General features: G+C 45.9%; 1 protein-coding gene across 11 annotated transcripts in view; it reads right to left on the bottom strand.

The window, feature by feature from the left end:
• SMARCA4 (SWI/SNF related BAF chromatin remodeling complex subunit ATPase 4) overlaps positions 1 to 25,977 on the bottom strand; it is a 65,947-nt gene that overhangs the window by 12,451 nt on the left and 27,519 nt on the right. For 7 of the 11 annotated variants that reach the window (XM_081893702.1, XM_081893699.1, XM_081893704.1 and 4 more), the window contains 17 exons: positions 25,268 to 25,398; positions 23,005 to 23,062; positions 22,587 to 22,705; positions 20,648 to 20,798; positions 20,320 to 20,483; positions 19,369 to 19,435; positions 18,274 to 18,384; positions 16,778 to 17,020; positions 15,073 to 15,186; positions 8,722 to 8,829; positions 7,927 to 8,013; positions 6,637 to 6,683; positions 5,306 to 5,472; positions 3,177 to 3,340; positions 1,711 to 1,938; positions 1,393 to 1,491; positions 1,066 to 1,143 (listed from right to left, as the gene is read on the bottom strand). In XM_081893702.1, the coding sequence (XP_081749828.1) occupies positions 1,066 to 1,143; positions 1,393 to 1,491; positions 1,711 to 1,938; positions 3,177 to 3,340; positions 5,306 to 5,472; positions 6,637 to 6,683; positions 7,927 to 8,013; positions 8,722 to 8,829; positions 15,073 to 15,186; positions 16,778 to 17,020; positions 18,274 to 18,384; positions 19,369 to 19,435; positions 20,320 to 20,483; positions 20,648 to 20,798; positions 22,587 to 22,705; positions 23,005 to 23,062; positions 25,268 to 25,398 (2,136 nt within the window). The remainder of the gene's footprint in view (positions 1 to 1,065; positions 1,144 to 1,392; positions 1,492 to 1,710; positions 1,939 to 3,176; positions 3,341 to 5,305; positions 5,473 to 6,636; positions 6,684 to 7,926; positions 8,014 to 8,721; positions 8,830 to 15,072; positions 15,187 to 16,777; positions 17,021 to 18,273; positions 18,385 to 19,368; positions 19,436 to 20,319; positions 20,484 to 20,647; positions 20,799 to 22,586; positions 22,706 to 23,004; positions 23,063 to 25,267; positions 25,399 to 25,977) is intronic. The other 4 variants (XM_081893706.1, XM_081893707.1, XM_081893708.1 and 1 more) reach the window with 1 other exon arrangement.

Here is a 25,977-nt window from a genome sequence, read left to right as displayed (position 1 = left end):
AGCTTATTGGGCTGATGGGAGCTGGAGTACGACCATACCTGGAGCGCCACAGGTTTGCCTAGTGGATGAAGGTTGGGCTGCAATATGCTTGACATAAATCTCATTAATTTTATAATTGGGCTTATTTTCAATTTAACAGGCTTTGGAGGTCAGCATGGATGCGTGATAGCCTGTTGAAAGGTGAGGAACATTTCAAGTATGCTCCAAAAGGGGTTTATACCTGAAATGTGTATGTTTCTATGGAAAAGCATGAATCGAGTTCTACCTGTTAGAACTCTTGTCCCTAGACACCATATCAGAGCAGAAGGAAACAATGCAATCATTTTCTTTGAAAGAAACCAGATTCAGCTGCCACTTCCCTCCTTTCTGTTGAAAATCCAGAACTTCACCTGTCACCTTCTCCCCTCCTCTAGCAACCTGTAGCTAGTGTAAACCTAGGTGTTCACAGGCTGAAGGGTAGGAGGATTCTCCTCCCCACCCCCTTCTGCCTTTTTTCTCAGGGCCCTAAAGTGAGGGGCTCTTGATTATTGGAGGAAACAGAAGGACCGCAGCATCCCAAGGGCATAGGATCCAACACAACAGATGCAGTATGTCACCTGCCCTGAGCCTTAGAACTGGGTAACAGCTTATTCACAAAGAATAAGATGGCACTCTCAGCTATCTATTCATTCTCTCCACTACTGCTGCCATAATGTGAGACTCAGACTAATAGCCACCCTAGTCAACCAGAACACAAGTACTTCCTCAAGTTTATGTTTTTTTGTACAAGAACCCATGGTGCTTGTCCTGCTTTCACTGCCACTGGGATTTTTTAAAGCAAGTATAATCAGTTAATTGAATGAACTCAAAGGGTTTGAAAGGGCAGAATTTGCAGAAACCTTGTATTTTCTCCCCCCCCCAAAAAACCCCTTCTCTTTATCGGAAGGACTCTTGATTTCTAGACCCAGACTGATGTTTTTAGTTAACACTACTTAACACCCCTCCAGTATACCTTAATACTAGACTGAATTCAGGAAGATAAGGCTGACCTGTTTGAAATGCAAGAAGCAAGGCAGTCACTCTCACCATAAAAAGGTCAAACTCCTCCTCGTGCCGAGCAATCATCTGGTTAACGGTCTCATCATCAGGAACTTCATCTTCCTCCTGAAAGATTTCAAAAGAGCCCCGTTTAACTTGTATGGAGATGCACCATCTGGCAACTCACTGCTCAAAACTGTACATTGAATGTGTTTTTACTATTTCACATTTGATTTGGCTACTCATGTAAAAACGAACTGGGTAGTCTCAGTGGACAGGGAAGTTCACCACCCGAGTTGGCAACTTTGCTGACAGTCTTAAAACACAGTGAGGCGAAGGACTGGACAGGCGCGGCGACTGAATGACCCCTCTCACCTTTAAAGGTGGTTCCTCCAAGTCGGAGTTGAGGCACAGGGTTGAGGCAGTGTGGGGAAAGCTTGCGCTGCCACTGCCGCTGCCCGTGCTGTATCTGGTCTGTGGATAGATAGAGGACTTCAGTCTCCAGGGCTGTCAAGCCAGCCCCTTTCACTGACACTCAAATTCACTTTCTAGCATGACAAGGGTTCATGCCATTTCCTTCCAGCCCACAGTCCCTTGCGTCAGCGTCATACAAAGCAAAAAGCTAGGCAATGCATTCACCACTCATACGCTGGAGGAGGAGAAAGCAAAAAAACCACCCCACTGCTCCGTTACCTCATCCTGCTCCTCATGCTCCAAGATAGCCTGGAGAAAAGCTCTCCTTTCATGGCTGGAAGATTTCTGGTCAAACATGCCAGCCTGGATAACCTTTTGATCTACATTCAGCTTGTACTTGGCTGCAGCAAGGATCTTCTCTTCCACACTGTTCACGGTGCAAAGGCGCAGCACACGGACTTCATTCTGCTGCCCGATGCGATGCGCTCGGTCCTGGGCCTGCAGGTCCTAAGAAAGGGAGAGAAGAAAGCTCTCACTGTTCAGAGAGTAGTTAAAATTCAGCTATCACCTTCATGTGCTTTCATGCACAGCACTTTAGAGAGATTCAACACACAATACTCCAATGGATTAAGTTGCACCTATGTGAGAACAGTGTTGTTCAGAACCCACTTCTTAATTTACCACCATAGATTTGCATAGTAGTAGTGAAGCTGCTGTGACTTACCTGAGGTCAGCCTGTGAACCAATAGTGTGTCCAGACCCTTCCACTGAAGACCAGTGTTCTACTCTGTGGTCCATTCACCAGGGTTATCGGAATAGCTGATTTTATATGTGTGTGTGTGTGTGTGTGTGTGTGTGTGTGTGTTGCGAACTCTGGCAAAGGGTAATATAGAAACCTTTTACATAAATCTTGGTTTACAAAGCCATAACTTGGGACCTAATTACCTGAAGGAGTGCCTTCCCCATAGCTTCTGAACCAAAACTAATGATTGGTGGGAGAGGTCCTGTGTGTGGTCCCATCAGCAGGGATGGCAAGGTGATTTAGGACAGCGTGTTTTCAGCAAAAGTATCCTGTTTAAGGAAGTCTGTTTCTGCTGAAATCAGGTAGTCTGCTAGATTCGCCATGTTCAGGCAGAATGTTAAAACTTTTGTCTAGGACTTTGGGGCATAAGTGTGAGGTCTCTGCACTGAAAATATTAACATGCCATTTTAAATATATTTCAATTGATATTTTAAATGCTGAATGGTTTTATGTATTTTTCTGTATTATATTAAGTTAGCTGCCCTGGGCTTCCTTTAGGAAGAAGGATGGGATACAAGAAACATTGTTAATCAATTATGTGAGGAGCTTCCCAAAGACATCCATGGCATAGTGTGTTCAGTGAAGGCCAGATTGCTTTAGGAGGTGATAGGAAGATTTCTATCCCAAGATTCCCATCATGTTTGGCACAAAGCACCCCCCCCCCAATATTCAAGGGGGCCTAAGTTTTTACTATAGAGAAGTGCTAACATTCAAGATTCTGTTGAAAATCCAGAACTTCAGTAATCAAATAGATGTGCATTTACTGTTGACTAAAGTACAGCAAGACACAGAAAAGCCCTGATTCTTTTGTATCAACTCAACAGATAAGACAGGCATGCTACAAATTTATCATTACCAACCCCACCCCCACCCCACTCCCATACTAGTATTCAGTTTCAAAAAAACTTCATTTCTGAAGCCCACAAATGCATTTTATTATTACCTGGTGGGGATTCCAATCACTGTCAAAAATGATCACAGTGTCAGCAGACTGTAGGTTTAGCCCCAGGCCTCCAGCTCGGGTACTCAGCAAAAAAATAAAATATTCAGAGCCCGGCTCATTGAACGTTTTCAGCAGCATGCCACGGTCTTCCGCTTTAGTGGTTCCTTTAAAAGTAGAGAGACAAGAGTGGTTTTTTTCCCCACTGCTACAAATTTTTGGTTTGAGTAGAAAGCCTGTCATCTTTAAGAACCCCAGAAATCTGGGTAGGCATAGCACTGGTCCACATTTTTTATACTGGGAACCAACCAAGTTGAGATATACACCCACATTCCAAAATGTCTGGAGAGCTTGCATATCAATTTAACTATTTAAGTTCCTAATGGTATTACGAAAGACAACTTACAATCAGAGAACAATCAGGTGGTTTGGATTAGTAGATACTGTCTTGGGGTGGGGTGGAGAAGGAAAGGGGAAAGGGGAAAAGAGAGGACAGGGAAGTTGGTACTGGTGCTTTCTCCCAATCCTGCCTCTTCCTACTTCTGTACTCCAAACTGGGGATAAGAGGGGAATAAGATAGAAATGAACACTCAGCTGCACACCAGTACCTGCAGTAAAAAGGCACCATCCTGCTTTTGTCCACTATCATTCACCAAGGAAACCATTGGGGCAGGCTATGTTAAGGCCGATTTATGAAAGAGTTGCGGCTGCTGTTTCTGCATGGTTGGGACCCCCAAACTCAACTAGCAATATTTACTGACCTACAATCACACAGTGCAGGTGGATCATGTAGCGAGTTCCTAGGTCAGCATTGCTGGTGACATGGGAGGTAGGGTATGTGATCTGCCAGGCCTCTGTAGTTGCTGAAGTAGCAACCATGCAGGACCTACGCTGATGACATAAACAGGCTTCTGTTTTGCCCAGTGTAGGCAATCAACTCTGGCTACACTTAGCCTTCTCTGTTACTAGCACAATACAAGCAGACCCCCATTTTTGACCAGTGTTGGGGTTACATGTGCAGCACATGATGCTATTGGACAGTCCCCTGTCAGAATGTAAATTCAGTGGTACCTCGGGTTAAGAACTTAATTCGTTCCGGAGGTCCGTTCTTAACCTGAAGCTGTTCTTAACCTTTAGCTAATGGGGCCTCCCACTGCCACCGCGCTGCTGCTGTGCGATTTCTGTTTTCATCCTGAAGCAAAGTTCATAACCCGAGGTACTATTACTGGGTTAGCGGAGTCTGTAACCTGAAGCGCCTGTAACCCGAGGTACCACTGTACTTCAAACTTTATGGCATTCACTTGGGAACACACCATAAAGGCCTCATTCCCATGCAAAGTGAAGCATCGCGTGTTGAGGGGGAATGAGTTCAAGACCTGCTCTTGATCTTACCTCACAAACCATCCTTAAAATGGGGGAAATGTGTGAACAGGGTCACTGCCACTAATTAAGGAACCAGTTCAAGGGAAAAAAGAGGAAACATGAAAACTGAAATAATAAAAGGCTGGCATAACCAAAGAGGAATAAATACAGAGGGAATGTGCTCAAATCCTCTTGTGATAGAGGAACATATCTGCCCAAATGTTTAAACCAATGGTATTTTGGGATCATTACTAAAAAAAAGGAGCCATCATTTCAAGAGAACCACCTGAAAGGGGGCGTCGTTGGGAAAGAGTACGACTTGAAGGATGGAGGGGAGGGAGAACCAGGGTAAGTCACTGTAACTTAAGCAAAGGAATCAGCCCACTTGAGAGTGTCTGGTTGCCATTCTGAAATTTGAAAGAGAAATCAACTTGTGAAGGTTTGTAGCAGAGAGGAAGAACTGGAAATGGTGCAGCCAGAACACTGTAAGCTTAGCATGAAGTGGGCCCAGTTGGGGAGAGAAGAGCTCAAATTCCTACACGATGGCTCCACATGCTACACCATGGGCCATACAGGATCACACCCCAAAATTGCACATGCCAAGAGAATCTTCCTATGCACTGAAGTTGGTGCGTTTCACTTTCTTACATTGCTCCACACACACAGCCTGACTAAAGACATACAGAGACTACATGAAGAAAGGTACTTTATTAACCGCGTGCCAAAACCAGGCCTTCCTACAACATTACAGGCCCTAATGCAAAACTCACCATCTAGCCTGAGGTATTTGAAGCCACGGTAAGCAAAATAATCTTCCATTATGGTCATGAGGGAGGTCATCTGACAAAAAAGCAGCACCTTGTGGTTGGTAGCTCGTAACTTGGGAAGAATCCGATCTAGGAGCTCAAACTTCCCTGAAGCGCGGTACAGGTCAAGCCTGGTTCAGAACATGAGGAGGAGAAACAAAGAAACTGTTTTCTTCTGGTATAGTGGCTTTTAACATTCTGCCTTCGGGGACCTGCTTTCACATCAATTTATCTGCCAAGCAATGCTTGTGTGTTTGCGGTGGAAGTCTTCTATGTTCAGTGTATACTGGGAATTATTCAAGAAGCACAGCAATTTTACACAAAGCCTGGCCCTACTGGATCTCCTTTTTAACTGTGTGAACTGACAGTGTGGCTCAATCAATCAATCAATCAATCAACCAACCAATCATTTATTTATTTACACTCTCTCTTTTCCCCTAAGGGACTCAAGGAGGCTTACAGATAAAAGTAAGAACTGCTAAAAACACGGGGGGAGGGGACAATAATGAAAAAAACAATTAAACATTGATAGAATTAAAACTATGTACAAATATAAAATCTATTAAAACCGTGCCAATAATCACAACAAAAAACAACACGGCACCAGCCCTTTCACTAAGAAGGCTCTAGAACATAACTAATACTTCTATACAGCTTCAGGTAGCAGGGAAAGGCTGACATTAGTGTTTTTCAGGGGGAAATGTTAATTGTAACTAGTCTTCTAGCTGTGGGGTCCCCAGGTGCTCTCAGGGTAACTCAAGGTACAGCCAGCAGGGTAATACATGCTTGATACATGACTGAGAGGAACCAACCTTGAAAGCTAAAGACAGAAGGATTCTGGAAAATACCAGAACCACAAACCAACACGGAAGGTGGAACTACAAGACAAGTGGGAAATTTACTTAACGGTTAAAAGGAGGGATGTGAACACTAGGAACAGAATTGTGAGGGCTTCTGTAAGCTAAAAACAGGCAGGCTAACATAACACTTGGCAAGTGTTGGTGCCCAATGATGAAAAGAGGCCTGGTCTTTCTCCTGGAGAAATAAAGACTCACCAGAACCCCTCAACGAAAATAGAGGGTTTTGGGGTTCTGAGGGCACTTTGAGCCTAACCAAAATCCTTTTACTGAAGAGAAAGCAGTGAGTGATCCCACAATAAATCAGAAGCAGCCTGTCAAATGTCTCTGGAAGCTCACAAGCAGGGCACAAAAATCTCCTCCTCTTCAGCATTTGGTTTCAGTGATTACCCAAGAAAAACACGCACTTCCTAAAATTCTTTGTGGTGGCCAACTTACCCTTGCACAATGCCTCCAGTGAAGCCTAAGTGCTCAGAAAAGGATTCCTACAACAAAACAAAAGAAAGCCAGTCTAAGCATGAACAGGACAGGCCAAACAATATTTCAGAGACGGTTTCCTCTAAGAGATAATGGTCCACATGCTTTAGTAACATGCAAAGAGATAATGGTAAACAATAATTAACTTTTCAGCTATTATGACAATTTTAAAATCTAAGCACCCTACAAATAAATTGATGCTTCAGTTGGGTTTGAAATCTTTTCCAATGAGGCATAAATATCTACAGAAGAACAAGAGACAAACACCACTGGATTCCACATCTGTAAGCTTTCCATATAGATTCCAAGATTCCATCATTAAACCCAGCCTTTGCCAACCGGGTGCCCTCCATATCCTTTGAACTAGAACTACGATGGCTTTGCTGACTGCAGTCAATGGGAGTTAACAGTCCCAAGCAAATGAAGGGCACCAGGTTGGTAAAGGCTGATGTTGTCAAAGTACTGCACTATATACAACCACATTAAGAGCCTATTGGACAGGCCAATGGTCTATCCATTCCAGCATCCTGTTCTCACAGTGGCCAACCAGATGCCTGTGGGAAACCCACAAGCAGGACCCAAGCACAAAAACACTCTGTCCCCCCTGTGGTTTCCAGCAGCTGGTAATCAGAAGCATTATTGCCACCAACTGTGGAGGCAGTGTAGCCATCATGGCCAGCTTTTGAGAACCCTCTCCTCCATGAATAAGAACTTAAAAAGAGCCTAAGCAGCTAACTTTTGGATCTTCAAATTGTGGGGTAAACAGGGGTGGTGGGTGCATGAGTGTGGAGGAGGAGGAGCTGCATTCTTACCGAAACTATATTTAATATTATCACACAAAGTCACAGCAGCAAGAAACATGCAACTGCATGTCAGATTCTCCATGTAGCTGCACAGCAAAGGCCCAGCATTGAGGAGGTTCCAGAAGGTAGAATAAGTTGGGGAAGCAGGACAGAACTGAATAGAAATGGTGGGTCAATCTAACGTTTACGAGACATCCCATGCCCAAACTACTTTGGAGGACAGGAAGGAGAACCTGCGGTCTTCTAGATGATGTTTGACTACAACTAACATCCCAAACCATTGGCCATATTGGCTGGGGCTGATGGGAGTTGTAGTTCAACACCATGGGGGGCTGCAGTTCCTGATTCCTGCTAAAGGACAAGTATTCCAGCAATACTTTTGGCCCATCATTGCTAGTTGCCCTCATTGAGCAGGCTGAAAATGTCAACACCAAAAACACTTCTTTACCTCTATGTGCTGAAACATGTAGGGATGGTTGCAAATCTTCCTCAGCTGCATAATAGTGTTCATGAGCGTTTTTGTACCACCTTTGCCCTGGAAAAATAAGACAGCACTACTCAAACATTTCTCCCTCAGTGAACTACAATTATTGATAGCAATGTGTGCAAAACCTAAAAAAAAAATTTTTGGGGGGGGGGTGTTCAACTATTTATGGTATATTTCATCACCGTGCTTCCTAATCTATCATTTTCTATCTAGGGATTAAACCATGAAACAAATGTTGGACAGTACAGGAAGCATGGCAGAGACCTTCTTTTGCCTTATTTCATGAAATGTGTGTTTGTTTTGGCCTTTTTGCTTGAGCAGCATGCAACCAGATAACCTAAGTAAACAATTTCATGAAGGTGCACCTCTTCACAAAAATTATTCAAGCAACCATGTTGCAACATCACGTTTTTAAAAATGAGCACCACTGCAGGAAAGCTTCTCACCCTGATATCGCTACAAATTTTGGAACTAGTAAGAAATTTTAAAATTACGTTTCAAAACAGTGTTATAGTCAGATACTATTATTGTTTGTTCAATGGCTTGTGTAAAGAGAGCTGATGTTTCTTCATCATGAATCTGAAGGCCCTCAAGAGCCCACACTCAAATTCTTTAGTAAAATGCTTTCCCCCTCTGAAAAAACGTCTATCATAACAACTATCCTTGCATGAAAAAAATAAAAACACTCATTGACTAGACCTGACAATAAGATGCCTGTCCTTACTGCACATTAGAGAAAAAGGCTGAAATCCAAACCTTTTTGTCCTTCTCTGATCCATCCGTAAGCAGCACTCCCTTGGCTTGCATGTGTCTATAAAGTACCCTTTGTAATGCAGACATATCACACTTAATCACATATTCCACCTGTTGTGAACAGAGAGAGGAGATATTAATTCATGAAACTGCATTCACAAAGCATGGATCCAAATAACCTTCCTGAGTTTGGAAGATTTCATTGCTTTCAGTGTCTTCAGACTTGTAGAAATCTTTGAGTAGCAGTATTTGGGGGCGGTTGGGGAGAAGGTTCTTAGTTCAATCAATCCCTGGTACCTTTAGGTAGGGCTGGAAAAGTTGCTCTGCCTGAAACCTTGGAGAGCCTGTGCTAGTCAGTGTATACAGTACTGAGATAGAAGGACCAATGGTCTCTGACTTGGTACAGTGGTGCCTCGCAAGACGAAATTAATTCGTTCCGCAAGTCTCTTCGTCTTGCGAGTTTTTCGTCTTGCGATGCACGGTTTTCCATAGGAATGCATTGAAAATCAATTAATGCGTTCCTATGGAAAAAGCCTTCCCCCGACCTCTTCTGGCGGGCGGCATTTTAAAATCGCCCGGAACAGCGGAGGACTTCTCCGCTGTCCGGGGCGATTTAAAAGCCCCTGGGAAGGCAGGCAGGGGGGACAAAGGCTTTCCCGCCCGGCTTCGGGACAACGTTCCGATGCCGGGCGGCTGGGGGAGGCTTTCCTGCCCCACCGCCCGGCATCGGGACGATGCCCCGAAGCCGGGCGGCTGGGGGAGGCGTTCCTGCCCCACCGCCCGGCATCGGGATGATGCCCCGAAGCCGGGGGGGGGGAGGCTTTCCCGCCCGGCCGCCCGGCTTCGGGACATCGTTCCGATGCCGGGCGGCTGGGGGAGGCTTTCCTGCCCCACCGCCCGGCATCGGGATGATGCCCCGAAGCCGGGCGGCTGGGGGAGGCGTTCCTGCCCCACCGCCCGGCATCGGGATGATGCCCCGAAGCCGGGCGGGGGGGGGGAGGCTTTCCCGCCCGGCCGCCCGGCTTCGGGACGATGCCCCGATGCCGGGCGGCTGGGGGAGGCGTTCCTGCCCCACCGCCCGGCATCGGGACGATGCCCCGATGCCGGGCGGCTGGGGGAGGCTTTCCTGCCCCACCGCCCGGCATCGGGACGATGCCCCGATGCCGGGCGGCTGGGGGAGGCGTTCCTGCCCCACCGCCCGGCATCGGGACGATGCCCCGATGCCGGGCGGCTGGGGGAGGCTTTCCTGCCCCACCGCCCGGCATCGGGACGATGCCCCGAAGCCGGGCGGGGGGGGAGGCTTTCCCGCCCGGCCGCCCGGCTTCGGGACATCGTTCCGATGCCGGGCGGCTGGGGGAGGCTTTCCTGCCCCACCGCCCGGCATCGGGATGATGCCCCGAAGTCGGGCGGCTGGGGGAGGCGTTCCTGCCCCACCGCCCGGCATCGGGATGATGCCCCGAAGCCGGGCGGGGGGGGGGAGGCTTTCCCGCCCGGCCGCCCGGCTTCGGGACGATGCCCCGATGCCGGGCGGCTGGGGGAGGCGTTCCTGCCCCACCGCCCGGCATCGGGACGATGCCCCGATGCCGGGCGGCTGGGGGAGGCTTTCCTGCCCCACCGCCCGGCATCGGGACGATGCCCCGATGCCGGGCGGCTGGGGGAGGCGTTCCTGCCCCACCGCCCGGCATCGGGACGATGCCCCGATGCCGGGCGGCTGGGGGAGGCTTTCCTGCCCCACCGCCCGGCATCGGGACGATGCCCCGAAGCCGGGCGGGGGGGGAGGCTTTCCCGCCCGGCCGCCCGGCTTCGGGACATCGTTCCGATGCCGGGCGGCTGGGGGAGGCTTTCCTGCCCCACCGCCCGGCATCGGGACGATGCCCCGATGCCGGGCGGCTGGGGGAGGCGTTCCTGCCCCACCGCCCGGCATCGGGACGATGCCCCGAAGCCGGGCGGCTGGGGGAGGCGTTCCTGCCCCACCGCCCGGCATCGGGATGATGCCCCGAAGCCGGGCGGGGGGGGGAGGCTTTCCCGCCCGGCCGCCCGGCTTCGGGACATCGTTCCGATGCCGGGCGGCTGGGGGAGGCTTTCCTGCCCCACCGCCCGGCATCGGGACGATGCCCCGATGCCGGGCGGCTGGGGGAGGCGTTCCTGCCCCACCGCCCGGCATCGGGACGATGCCCCGATGCCGGGCGGCTGGGGGAGGCTTTCCTGCCCCACCGCCCGGCATCGGGACGATGCCCCGAAGCCGGGCGGGGGGGGAGGCTTTCCCGCCCGGCCGCCCGGCTTCGGGACATCGTTCCGATGCCGGGCGGCTGGGGGAGGCTTTCCTGCCCCACCGCCCGGCATCGGGACGATGCCCCGATGCCGGGCGGCTGGGGGAGGCTTTCCTGCCCCACCGCCCGGAATCGGGACAGTCCCGGGCGATTTAAAAGCCCCCGGTTAGGCAGGCAAGGGGGGCAAAAGTCTTTGCCCCCCCTGCCTGCCTTCAAAAGCCGTCCGGGATAGCGGGAAGCGCTTCCCTGCTATCCCGGACCGCTTTTAAAATGCTGGCGGTGGGGAGCAAAGCCTTTCGCCCCCGCCGGCCTTCCTGGACCTCTTCTGAAGTCCGGAGGGGGGGGGAAGGCTTTGCTCCCCACCGCCAGCATTTAAAAAAAGGTCCCCGAGATTTCCCTATGGGCTTTCGTCTTGCGATGCAAGCCCATAGGGAAAATCGTCTAGCGAAGCGTCGCAAAAACCGAAAAACCCTTTCGTCTTGCGGGTTTTTCGTCTTGCGAGGCATTCGTCTAGCGGGGCACCACTGTATAAGGCTTTCCAAAGAGTCCCCACAAATGGTTCCTCGTCATCCTGGAAAAAAGTAACAGGAGGGGTGCCACAGGGTTCTGTCCTTGGATGAGGAATAGAGGGGATGCTAATCAAATCTGCAGACGACAACAAACTGGGAGGGGTATCTCATATTTCAGAAAACAGAATCAGGATGCAAGATGACCTTCACAGATGGGAAAACTAGGCCCAACCCAACAAAATGCTTTTTAAGAGGGACAAAAGAAAGGTTCTGCACTTAGACAGGAATAACCAGGTGCACAAATATAGGATGGGGGACACTTGAGGCAGGGAGCAGGCCCAGTTTGTTTCCTGAGCTCCTCACTGCTACTACTGGTGGGGGTGGGAGGGGAACAAAGTAGAAAAAGGTTTTTCCCTTCATTCCTGCCCCATTTTAAAATGCACTTCCTTCTCTCTAATTGGTCAGCAGCATTAGACTGGGAAACAAAGGGAAATAAGGAGCTTTCTTCTCTCCTGCCTTGTAAAAAGAGAGAAGGAAGCTTGAATTTCAAAATGCCCCTTTTCTCTCTCTCCTTCCCCCCACAGCTTCACACAGCAGCAGCAGTGAGGGACAGGGACGAAAGGGATGGGGGTTTGGCGACATGTAAAGGGAGTGGTGGTTTTGGCAAGCTGTGAGGGGAAGTTGTTTTTTGGGATGAGCTGCAGGAGGAAGGATTTGGGGAGGCACGTTGTACAGCGAAGCGGGGCTTCATGAAGCAGGAGAGTTTGGGGGTATAAAGGGAGGAGGGGTTTTTTTGAGGGGTTAAAGAGTAAAGGAAGAATTTAAGGGAGATTCAATAGCCATAAAGGGAGGGTGGGGTTTGCCTGGGTGCAAAGGGAGGGAGCTGGCAAGCAATGTACCGTATTTTTCGCTCTATAGGGCGCACCTTTCCATAGGGTGCACCTAGTTTTCAGAGGGGGAAATCCAGCTCTGGGAGCAGCGGACAGGCTGCACACAGCCTGTGCACTTCTCCCAGACCTCCCTGCTATTGCGGAAGGTGGGGGAATTCCTCGTAGAAAAGCCCGCAGGAGCCGCACAGCCTTTAAAGAGCGCACGTCTTTTGCCTGCTTTTGCGGGAGGTGGGGGAATTCCCTCATCTCCCGCAAAAGCCCACAGGAGGGAGAAGGAACTGACTTGGCGCTGCTTTCCCCCACCGCCAGCCTCCAAACCAGGTTGGAGAGTAGCACGAAGGCGTCGCGCCTTCCCGCTGCCCCCCCCAGCCTCTGGGCTGGCGGTGGGGGGAAGCGCTGCTTTCCCCCACCGCCAGCCTCAAAGACCAGACACTCCTGGCTTCAGCGAAAGCAACGCAAAGCCTCTGGAGTGCAGGCTCCAGAGGCTTCGCATTGCTATCGCTGAAGCCAGGGAACCTGCATTCGCCCCATAGGACGCACACACATTTCCCCTTCATTTTTGGAGGGGGAAAAGTGCGTCCTATAGAGCGAAAAATACGGTAAGTAGGGGTACAACCCCTAGTATATAAAAAAAGATTTTTACAAATATATTAATATTAATGTATTTCTGGAGCACCCTTTCACAGAAAAGAGCTAGTAAGAGAGCTGCTGGGCAAATCCTAGGACATAGCAGACAACCAAACAGATCTGGAGCAGATTTGAGTACCACCATTTCCCCTTCAGAATAGTGTTTATAGTCAGATTAATTTCTGACTATAACAGGTTGTGTTAAGGCATGCAACTGTTTGCATGCAGCTATATCCACCAGAGTTTGCAGACTCAGTTTTCATGTAGTGGAACTGTGGTGACTGAACAGTTGGTTTTGTAATCTCTGTGGTCATACCCACCAAGTATGTCCAAAGATTCTATGAGACCAAACAAATGAAATGTAAGTTCTCCATGGCCATGTCTGTTTTATAAGGAGGGCTTGTGTTGCAGAAAGGTGAAAAAGAGCCATGCCCTATAAAATACCAACATGGAAATATGAAGACCTTTGAGCTCGAAACACTGTGGTGGTGGTAAATCTCTTGGTTGTTTAGCAAGAATTACAGAAGTTATGAAAGGGCCCCAAACTTCCTGACTGATGACTCCTCCAACTGCACTGGAAGCTGATATTCATGTAGCTAGCAGATCCGTCAGAAGAGAGCTCTCCTGGAGGACAAAATTTGGCATTGCATGCAGATGTGAGGATCTCATCTGCATGAAAGGATCTCATCTACCCTACACACAATATAGGGATCTGTGATGACACTGACAATGGTGATAAGTTACAGTGATGCTGAGATGAAGGCAGTTAGGTCAACTTCTGCCAAACAACATTTATTTGCGATTCCTCTATGGATAAATTTGCCTTAAGTCATCAACTTTAGGATGGTTGTTGTTGTTTGTAAAACTCATTACAGCAGATCATTCTGATATCTAATAGTCAACTGGACCTCATGGGATCTCTCCTGGGTCAGATGCCCAGGAAGCAGCTGTTAGCAAAGGTATAAGGAAAGATTGAATCAAAAAGACTCAGGACATGCCCCATTTGTGATCTCATTCTGAAAGGGAAGAGGTAGTAGTCAGTGAAGCGCCCTGGAGTAGGATCCAACCATGCCCTGGGAGAGATCAAATACCATAACTGAATCAGAAAGCTCTTATTCTATCAGCCTCTGAGTTCTACACTCCTGATCTAGGATGCAGATCACAGAATACGCCAACCAAGTAAATTCTATGGCCTTTAAAATGTGTTTGTGGGAAGGAGGTTATTGGTTTTGATTTATTATGCAGTTTGTTATCATTTTGTATTTTTATGTTGTGAACTTCCCTGTGATCTTTGGATGGTGGTATGTGTGTGCATTGAGAGTGAAGGATGAAATACTGCCAGAACTGTTTGTTCCACACTCATTTTTTCTCATCTTTCTTTTCAATTAATCTTGTGTCAAGCCCTACAGAATGAAGACAGCTGCACCAAAAGGAGGGCTTCATTTCCTCCCACAAACTATGCAGTGCTCAGATTTTTCTCTGCAACCACAAGAGCTACAAACAGAATACAAGACAGAAATATTCCCACGAAGATAAATATTACAATGGATTCCAGGCTCTGTGTTGGGGATGGAGCATCACAATCTAAATTCTAGACAATAATCAGCAAAAAAGCCACAAGTCAAAAGCACACAGAGGAGCATCTTAAGCCTGACGTAATGAAAGATGTCTTTAGTAGCAGTACCCCAGCCTTCTTTGAAATTACGTGAATGGTCCATTGATACATACCAAGCTTTATTCTGAGACAAGCCATTTGTTTGTCTAGTCTTGTACTGTACATTCTGCTAGTGGCTCTCCAAGTTTCCAGCTCTAGGGCTTTCCAATCTCAGCTACCAAAGAACCATTTTAGTTTGGTACTGAACTGCCACTCTACTGAACCATCATGCCCCCCATGTCCCAAGCCTCTCTACAGACTTTCCTTGATAAAACAGAATCTCCAGCAGCCCCTTCAAAACAAGTGAACTAGGAATGATGCCATGCAGAAGAACTTGCATAGGGACAACATGATATGAAAGATTCTACTAAGAGCTGGAATATTGCCTTCTTTTTAAGTGTTACCTTTTCAGGCAGCTGTGCTTCCACCTCCTTCTTTAACCTTCTTAGCAGGAAGGGACGCAACACTTTGTGCAAACGACGGATAATCAGAATAGTTTCTTCTTCATTTAAATCCACCTGTTTTTAGTTGCATGCAGATTCAAGGAAACAAGTGTTATTTAAATATATTTCCCCAACATCATGAGAAAAAAAGTATGATCACTTTCAGACAAAAAACCCATAGTATCATTAACTATAATGTTAACAATAAACAATAAAATCACGAACCAAAAAAATTTCACTTCACTGATTCATCTCTAATCCCCTAAAATGATCACAATCAGCGTAGCAATTACACAATCTCACATATCAATAGATAGATAAATGCAGCAGGGTTGAAGAAGATCTTTGACAGCAAATCCAGACTACCAAAGAGCTGTAAAATGGCCAAGGAGAGCACAATGCTTAACCCCTCCTGCACCTGATGCTTCCCCTACAGCCCCCTTTCCCAGCGGGAGTTTCAGACAGCCTTTTTGCTGCAAGAGATATGAGTGCTGTCTCTTAAGGGAAAAGCAGCAGGGAACGGAAGGGTGAAGCTTTAGTACATTCCTCCTGCCATCCATTTCTCTGTTTCAAATCCTACAGCCCCTTTGCTGATTGACAGCAACCTGGCTTCCGAGAGGCAAGTCTGCTTAATTTGGCCCCAAGTCACCATTGGTTACGGATGCTCTAATTTACCAGTCTGTAACCTTGACTTTAAAATGCTGTGAGCATCAAGATTACAACATGGCATATTAGAGGAAACGTCTTGCATAGACTGAAAAACAAAGTAACAGACTGTAACAGCACTATAAGTGTGTGTGTGTGTTTCCCATCCACTTCCCCCCCCAAATAAACGTTCACATTTCCCCCCTCTCCTTCCTTCACATACATGCTGCCACAGGAGGCGGGCAGGAGCGAGGGAGAAATATGGTACAGTTCTCTTAAAGGGCTTGGAATGAGGAAAATGTCCACCCAGAAGTCAAACCAAAGGTAATCACAGGGAAAATGTGGCTCTTCTATCCCTATTCATCTTCTGCCCCAAACTATTTAAAGTGTCAAATGCACACGTACACAAAATTGGCGTATTTTAAAACTCTACCAAATGCAAAATATTAAAAGCAAACACCAGAAAGGTGTTTTTCTTTAGCTGTGCCTTCTACTGTGGGTTAATTGCAGTCCCATCAGTACTTACTATATTGAACAATACACACTGGAAGAGAGGCCTTGAAAGGAAATTCACCATTGCATCTGATCAGAACAGCATGCTGCATGCATGTATACTAAGACAGTCAACAGCGAAGTCAATTCTAAAAGTAAATGTGGCCTAACACTTGAGCTCACTAAAAGAATGTACAAAATGTTAGAAATGTTGTGCCAACGGACCTAATCATTGCAATAAAACTATTTGGAGTCACACAGAATCACAGTACTCTAATAAATCAAATTGGTTAAAAACAGTATTATTTTTTGTATGACATCTGTATCACATTGTTACACCCTAAAGAAATCCAACCCCCTCCCCCTAAGAAAAATTAAATAAAAACTGGTAATATTTATGGGTGACCGGACAGTGCAAGGAGGGGAAAGTGAAGGTGGAAGATTGCAAAATTTCATGGGAATGACTCCAGAGCCTGGAGTGAAAAACCCTGGGTGAAAAACGCTGGTAGACGCTTCTTCCTGCACTTACCTTTTCTCCAGTCATGGCAAAAGGAGCATTAAACCACTGTTCAAATGTGCTACAGCTCTTGAAGATAGTCGGAAGGAGAAAGTTGAGCAGAGCCCATAGTTCAGGCAGCTTATTCTGTAGTGGAGTCCCTGTGAGAAGCAGACGACGTGGAGCTACATAGTGTGTATTCAGGACTTGGGTGAGCTTGCAATGGTGGTTCTTCATTCGGTGACCTTCGTCAACAATCATGTACTTCCAACGAATCTGAGGATGCAGGACAGTAACCAAAGCTACTTTACTTAAGAGGTATGATTGTTCTCAGGTATGATTGTTAGGCTTTCAATACAGTACAGCTCACCCCACAGCAAGGTAATAGTTTGGATGTAGCTAGGTGTCTGTTAAACTAGTTCAGTTTTGATTTGCACCTAAGAAAAATGAGGGAATATTCACTATGCCACTAATTTGTAGAAGCAATATAACAGGTAGAATCAATATAATGGAAATATTGAAGACGGGGAAATTCTCACCATCCTCAAATGCTCCAGAGAAATGCAACTTCTGAAGCATCCCACATAGGCTAAACTAGTGTTATGGCTCTTGTGAGCAATTACTCAAATGTAATCATGATGAGAAAGTTGTGAATTGGCACTTATTAATACCCCATCTTGGCAACATCTCCCAGGACACTGTTGTTGTTTTATGGCAAAGGGTCCGATGATTGCAGCTGAAGGCAGCTGACATGTGGGCTGACAAAAGCCGTTATTTGTTTTTGTTCTTTCAATATTGCTTTTTATTAAAAATTTAATAAGGACATAACACAACAGAGCACATGCAGTGTTATTCATGCAACCAACGAGCAAATAATACTGTACAGGTGTTACTGCAGCAAAAGTATCTCACCCAAATGAGAACCGAGAAGAGATTGCATATCATATTCAACCACAGTACCATATAAAACAAGTGCCGTTTGCATTAGCTGAATTACTCTACAATCTTTCTTTCTCCCTTTCATTATGGGTGAGACGTGTATCTGCTCTTAATCAGAGAGGAGAGGGGCCTGCCACTTTGAATTGCTTCAGAAGGCATAACTGACATGATCCATCTTGAAGATCAAGTGACTGGGAGAGGAGACACCCCAGTTTAATTCAGGGATGGGGAAACCTGTGGCTTGCCAGATGTTGACTCCAGTTCCCATGAGCCCAAGCCAGCATTGACAGTGGTCAAGGAAGGAACATCTGGAGAGCCATAGGTTCCCTGTCCCTGTTTAAAAGGACAAAATAAGCAAGGGTCCTTCATTTTTCAGTAATCAAGAAAATGTTATGCATGGTGGGGGGATGTTGTAAATGCTTCATTTATCTGTTATTCTAATACTAATAATGTATATTACTTAATGTTGGTTTTGCAAGAAAAGCTGTTTAATATTGTCTATACCTTCAGGATACCACAATGATTCATTTCTAGAACTAATGGAAAATCAACACACCAGCAAATCCTGCTTTCAAATAGGAAAGCCTCACCTTTGCAAGAATGTGCTTATCTTTGATGATATATTCATATGTAGTGAGCAAAACATTAAACTTCCCACTTCGAAGCTGAGGTACAAATGCCCGTCTTGCAGCTGGAGAGCCCTAACAAAAAAGAATTAAGAAAAACTAAGCACAGAATTTGGAGAAATAATTGACATTTGTGTTGCACTTGTGGCTGTGAAACCCCTGACTCTGTCTGGCTGAGCTAGAACATGAGCATTCCTTCTTTTCTTTTCTAAAAAAAATAATATTTATTAAGTTTTCCATTTTAACCATCCAATAAAAACCATATTAAAACATTCCAAATTATAATACAATAAAAAAGCCAAATATTCATCCCAAATTATATATCTTTGGGTGTCTTCCCATGCTCTGAAGTTTGGGGAGTGATGATCTAATATGAACATGAACTTTCTAACAAAGTTGTCTGCAGTCAAGATTTAGCAAAGGAAGACAAACAAAAGACAGGGGCTTTGTGGAGCTGGCTGAGGGAAACTTAGATATAAGGAATATAGAGCTGATAGGCTGGAAGGAATTATAAGAAAGGCAGACACTGCACAAATAAGCAGGAACAGGAAATGTAAATTAAAAAGGAGCACTGAAGAAAAAGGTAGAAGGTACAGGGAGATGACTGAGAAAGAAGGGTTAATGGGGAAGGGCTGATGAAGATGCATACCACTTAAGGAAACAGAAATTTCCTTTTCACACACAGGTCTGAGGGATTATGGGGGGAAGCTGTGTGCTATTTGCAGGAAAGAAGTTGAAAAGCAAGAGGCTTTGGGAGAGGGCTGACAACTTTGGGTCACAAACAAATATGCTGGACTTTGGAAAATAAGAAGAAAAAATAAGTATTTTCTCTCTTTAACTTTAGAAGAAGCTTTTCTGTAGCAGACCTGCCACACTGATGGGCAAGAGTAGTTTAAGAAACCGAAAGGTGACCCCCACCCCCAATATTATGCCACAGTTGTTGCTGAATGTACAGGGAAATGCAACAATTTGCTTTCAGTCAGAGGATGCTCGGTTCTTTCCTTGGAATCATAACTGACTTGACAAATTTGAAATGAAAATCTGAACCACGATACTTGCCTTGTATGAGACTTTAACCACAGAAGGAGCCCACTTATCAAATTCATATGCCCAGTTTGAGAGAGTTCTAGAACAGAAAAACAGCAAAGACTCCATTTTATATAGTCACGAACCACACATAATACAAAGATTGGCAGTTTAAAAAACAAGAACTGTGTACAACCCCTTCAAAATAGCACATCACCAAAGCGCATTATAAATGTGCATTCACAACTGCCAGTTCATCAGGTGATTTGGTCAGCTGGAGATCCTGAAACAGAGTTTGACATGCAAACTTGTTTTTCAAGCAGCCATTTGTTTTATTAGCAAAGCTCATGTAATGCTTTTGCCGTCTCTCTTGCAAATACTGCATCAAATAACGATATGAACTATGGACCTAGTTCCTCTTAAGAATAGAACACTAAAAGCTTTGGAGGAATAATACAAAGCAGACTAGTTCTCAATGGCACTTCAAATACAGTATTTACACATTTCATAGCACTGACTTCTAACCACCTGATTCAAATCAATCAACTATATAGTTACATGGGATCAAAGAACTGAATGGGATTAATCTGGCCTAGTAACTTGCCTCAAAAAGTGGCCATGCAGTGGTTAGTGCAAACCAGCTTTTTGCTAAGTCTGAGTTAATTCATACTTCCAGCATTACACCAGCCACACTCCCTCAGCGATCTCTTGCTATGCTTAACAGGAAAAATCTTTAACACTCCCAATTCTGAAAGTTATTTATACTATTACCACACATGCTCTGCTAGTCTTGCCCTGTTTCTATCAAGTTTGCTGAATTTGGTGACCATATTTTGTTCATATTTCTGCATGAAGCAGACCAGCCCAGATGGCTGCATCAGAACTATAATGGTGATATACTACAATAAGGTATTTTGCATGAACACAGAAGCGTTTGAATGTGACAATCCTTAAGTGGCAGATGGATCCAATAGGAATACTTACGACAGAGGTACTATAATGAGGAACGGTCCATTGATACGTTTGTGCTCCATGAGGTATGTAATTAAAGCAATGGTCTGGATTGTCTTACCCAGACCCATTTCATCTGCCAGGATTCCATTTAGATTATTATTGTACAAGGATACTAGCCACTCTAAACCTTTAATCTATGGGAAAAGAAAAAGAAATGCTCACACGTTTCTGGACAAATGGAGAGAAAATATTGTCAATACTTGCTTCCTCCTTTGCAATTTTAAGCACATCTACACCCAGCACAAGTGCCTAAGCTAACACTGCTCTGAAGCAAAGGGCCTTGCTTTCAGTTTCTCACCTGATACTGCTTGAGGACACCATTCACCATGAGAGTGGACTGTTTGTCCACCCTTTCAGTGACTGCATGAGCCACAGCGTAGTAAGACTGTAACCCCCTTGCCAGGGCTTGAGACACTCCATACTCGTCATCAACATCTTGCTTTGCATTCCTAAAGAAAAAGATTAAACAGGTTGGGAAAATGGGTTAAGAGTGAGAGAAAAAATGAGAGAGAGAGAGAGAGAGAGAGAGAGATAGTTTTCTTTTAAATGTTCTAAGTTAGTAAGGGTTTTACCAGTTAGGTATATGATCCTTACTAACTTAGAACATTTAAAAGAAAACTTAACCTTTTATAGCGTTGGACGACAAAGACTATTGTTTGTTTGAGCAGGGTTATTGGTTGGTTGGTTGGTTGTGTATTTTTTGTGTAGGATCAACCTAAATGTGGGAGATAAGTGTTTTAGGTTGGAAACTGGCATGAGGTTCAGGTGAAAAAACACCTCCTCTGAACTGCAGCATCACCCCAGTTAGCCTCCCCACCCTCAGGGCTGTGGGAGGAGTTGGGGCTGGGTTTATTTCTCATTTGGGGGAAGGCCCTGCCTAAAGTTCCTAGTACTGTGGGAGGGTTGTGGCCTCTGGGAAGATGGAGGGGTTGCAATACAGTCAAACCTTGCCTTTTGGATGTCTCGGCTGCTGAACATTTCAGCTGCCGAACGTCAAAAACTGGGAAGTGAATGCTTCCATTTTCAAACATGCCTCGGAAGTCGAACGGCATCTGAGGCGTGTTTCTCAATTTCCCCCATTGAACTTGCTGACAGCCCTTTGATCCTCGGTTTTCAAATGTTTCGGAAGTCTAACTGATTTCTGGAACAGATTACATTTGAAAATCAATGTTCCACTGTACAAGGAACAGTGAGGGCAGATCTAACTCTACACAGCACCGTGGAGCCCCTCTTCTAGGATCATTCAAGTGATCTATAACCTGCTTCTCTCTTAGGTGAATGACTGGGGGATCTGCTGCTGCTGCTGTGCTATATTTTTTAGCCAATTAGTTATATGTGTTATTTTTATCCATAGCTTATTGCTACTGAAATGTATTGCCTCTTTTACAGTAAATCAGCTTGAGATGAAAAATTTGTATGGCGAATAAATTAAATAAACATTCCCTTAATTTTTCACAAGTCATGACTCTATTTAAAAGTAATTGTATTGTATGTTAATGTGCACTAATTTTCTCTTTCTTTTGGTTACCTTGAAGGCCTCCTGTCAGCCAGAAAGGCCGGCTGAAAATAATTTACACAACCAGACCCAGCTACTAATCCTGGATCTATGGTATCCCTGATACCTACATGTATATGGGGGTGGAGAGTAATAGGTCCTTTCCCCAACTCCTATCCTCTTGGGGAGGGGAGAGAGAGAGAGGGAGCGAGAGAGTGTCTTCTACTCCTTGGCTGTAGATGGAGAACTCTTCCTCTTGCCCCTTTGAAAGTGGGCTGTAGGAAAGGTAGGGCAAGAACAAGAGATCTCAGAATAAGGGCAACCTCTGCTCAAGCCTGTTTAACTACAGCCTTGTATCTTTCTGCTGCTGGCATTCAAGTCTTTGTGTGTGTTGACTTCAGACACTGTGGTAGACTTACAAGCACAGACTCTGCCCTCTTCTACTAGTGGGGTGAACTTATTCATTAGAATCACAGAATTGTAGAGTTGGAAGAGACCACAAGGGCCATCAAGTCCAACCCCCTGCCAAGCAGGAAACACCATCAGAGCACCATCAGAGTTGAAGGGACCCCAACGGTTATTTGGCTCTATCATCCCTGATAAGCTAACATCCCTACCTTTGTTTAAAAACCTCCAGTGAAGAAAGAGACCAACATCTTCATCTGACACTTTCACTTATATTGAGAGGGAAACCTGAAAGATAGTTGGTAACATAAACATGGAGGGATGATGTGAGCCTTACTCAATAATGTGCCTTGCATCCACTTCAGAGACATCATCGCTATCTGGATCTGGAATTTTCTTCTTCTCCTCCACAGGTAAAGCAGACTGAGAAGGTTGTGGTTGTTCCTCTTCCTCCTCCTGTCAGAAACAAAAACTGAATCAGTTTTGATATATATACACTGACAGAAAATCAAAATGCTTTCAATGCTGTCTTAATTAGGAGGAAGGTCTGCTGAAATACTTGCATACACTGACCAGCCACAGGCAAAATCTCAAGAACCACAGCCTGTGTATATCGTAATATTTAACATGGAATTTATGTAGATACAATTTGTGGGCATTGACCATGCCTCCACAGCAGTCTTCTGGCTTATCTGCTACATCTGCACAGAACGCGATCAAGAAAATTATGTGAAAGCTGAGCCATTCCTTCATACCTCTTCTTCCTCTTCGGATCCGCTTTCTTCACTGTCAGATCTTGGTGCTACTTCATATCTATTTAAACAGATATTAAAATGGCTAATATGGTTAACACGGAAAAAAAATTAGATAGGAAAATGTGATACTCTTAATTTTCTACTTAATCAGTCACGGAGAGCAATCTGACTAGGGTTGCTCCTCTTTTCTGAAGTCACTGGGGGAGTTTGCAGGAAGAAAGAATCTAGAAAACAGGGGTCTGTATTCGGTCAGTAGCACTGGGGGTGGGGGAATCTTGAACAGAGAAAATGAGACATTTCTAAAAAGTTATCCCCACTCCAGTCCCTTGTACACACAGCAAGAAGTAATCCCTAATATGCCCAAGGCTGGAAGGGAAAAATGCTTCTCTGATAAACAAGCAAAATCTAAGTTCACCACAAATCAAATTTTCTCTTTCCCCACACAGTGAGGGAAGCCATGACTTGGGATTTCCAAACTAGGGCAATATTGATGAGTGGGAAAATCAAACAAAGAGAACACTTGCTCTGTAACATGACATCCAGCCAAAGGAAGGTTTCATGAATGTGAGACCCAAATACATAAGAAGAGCCCTGTGAGGTCAGATCAAGGAGCTACCTAAGCCCAGCATCCTTCCCCCCTTCCCAACTGTGAACAGCTGGAAGCATCTGAGATGCCTTGCTAGAAACTGGTAGCCAGATTTACTGTCTCTTTATAGGGAAGCTTGATTTAAGCAAGTGGTTTTCAACCTTTTTGTTTTTTAAAAAATAATTTTTATTAAGTGTCAGAGCTGCCTCCAGGTCCCAGCTCACAGAGGACCAACGCTAGCCGGTGGTAATGTACAAAAGTCTTTATTGAAGTTCAGTTTCCATTTACAAGCCGCAGCGTGCAGCTCTATGTCTAGAACCTAGACCGGCAAAGCTCCGTCTGAGTCTCCGCCCCCTGTACACCAGTTTAAGACCCTGGCCTTACTCCACCTCTTCCGTTGCTCTTTCCTCCTCTGGGTCCTTCTGCCCCCCGGGGTCTCCTCCTTTCTGGACTCTTCTGACGCTGACCCCCCTGACTCTTGTCCCTCCTTCCGGCGGGCTTTAGGACCTGGTTCCCTATCCGGGCTACCTGCTGTGCCGCTCGCCTGTACATTTGAACTTGGCGCGCGCGCCCAGCCGCCAACCTTCCTCTTGACCGTCCATCCTGACTCATCTCCTTTCGCTGGTGGTGAACACCCTGGTCCCGATACCTGGGACTCCTCCCCCCCACTGCGCTCTGGTGGGGAAGCTGGTCCTGATTTCCAACTGCTGCTCTCTGAGTTCCCGCTGGCCCCTTCCTTCTGGGGTGTCCCCCTTGGCACCCCCCTTGCCCTGGCCATAGGCGCCCCCTTCTGTGAATCTTCCGATTCGCTGGAGAGACTCAGGGAATTCCTCGGACCACTGTCATCGCCTACGCTCCCCTCGGATTCCTCCCCCTCGCTCTCCATTTCCTCCCTCTCCTGTGCCTCTGCTCCTGAGCCCCTGACATTAAGTTTTCCATTTTAACAATCCAATCAAATCACAATGAATATTCCAAATTATACAAATACATATCATATAGTCCAAATATTCTGCCAAATTATAATTTTTTGTTGGGACTTCCCATGCTTCAAGTTCAGGGGGGGGGGCGGTTTTCAACCTTTTTGAGTCCACAGTGCCCTTGACCAACCACATTCTTTCTGCGGCTCCCCCGTGGTAGCCATGTACACTGGGGTTCCATTACAGGACGTGTTTATGTAGGGATTTCCCTGTTCCGCCCCCCACCCCCACCCCACATTCCGCCCTGCCGCACCCCACCCTTTTCGGGTGCGGTTTTTGGTGTGCATGTAAGTGGGAACAGCAGGAAGAGCAGCACAATTCAGGCTGGACTGGGGTGGGGGAAGAGACAAAGATTGATCGATTTGCAGATATGCAAGAATGATGTCAAGAGGGAGGGAGAGAGAAGGAGAGCCCTCCCACGGCATCCCTGACCAATCGCTGTCACCCAAGGGTGCCGAGGAACACAAGTTGAAAACCTCTGATTTAAGCAACTGAGGCTAATAGCTGTTGCTATACCAATACTCCCCCTTTTGAAGACAAAACTTTAGAGACATATTACAAACTAGCTTTTCTTAACAGTCAAAGTTCAGAAGTAGTGGATGACCCCATGAATATGACTTTTGAGCAAACAAACAGGATGCAGTTACAAGGTGCTAATTTCATGGCAAAATACAAAGGATTAAATCTGTTGGCAACTTACCCAGGATTCATTTCTAACCAAGTATCCAGTTGTCCTGCTTTCGGTGCATCCGTGCCAGTAAGAATTTTCCCACTTTCTACATGGATCACCTTCACAGGTAGGTCACTCATTTGGCTGGTTTCATCCAAAGGCTGAAAAAACACAAATGTGTGTTAAACTTATTGTTTTATATTTCCACAGTACAAAAAATGAGGGTCCCCAATGATGGTACTGTTTATGCATCCTTTTTAAGAAAAGTTGGTCAGTCACCTGGCATGTAGGATCTGGTTGAGATTCCTACATTGCAGGGGGTGGACCCTCAAGGTACCTTCCAACACTATAATTCTATGAAAAAATGGCTTACTGAGAGCTTTTGTGACATAGTGGACACTTTGCTGGACAAGGACAGGGAAACTTGCACATTCCTGCAGCTTTTGGAGTGCTTCACATATGTTTGATTAGAATAGACAAAGGGTCAGAAGAAATTAGTGAGTGCATGCAGTGCTGTCTCTATGCCCTGCTAGCTTTTCCCACTTGGCCTGGGAGAGCAGGGCGCTGACCGATTCCAGTTACAAAAGCTGAGGCTGCTGAACAAACTCTTGGGTTGGGGTACTGTTTAGGGGCTGTTTTGCTGTTATAGATATAAATTTTTTGCATCTCTATTTTTAGATTGCATTATGATTTATGTGGAAATTGCTCAATTTGGTTGTGTATGTTTGCTTTTATAATAA

This window comes from Podarcis melisellensis (assembly GCF_964234715.1).
Source record: "Podarcis melisellensis genome assembly, chromosome: 17".
NCBI classification, from domain to species: Eukaryota; Metazoa; Chordata; class Lepidosauria; order Squamata; family Lacertidae; genus Podarcis; species Podarcis melisellensis.
This window is presented reverse-complemented; position numbering and strand designations above follow the sequence as displayed.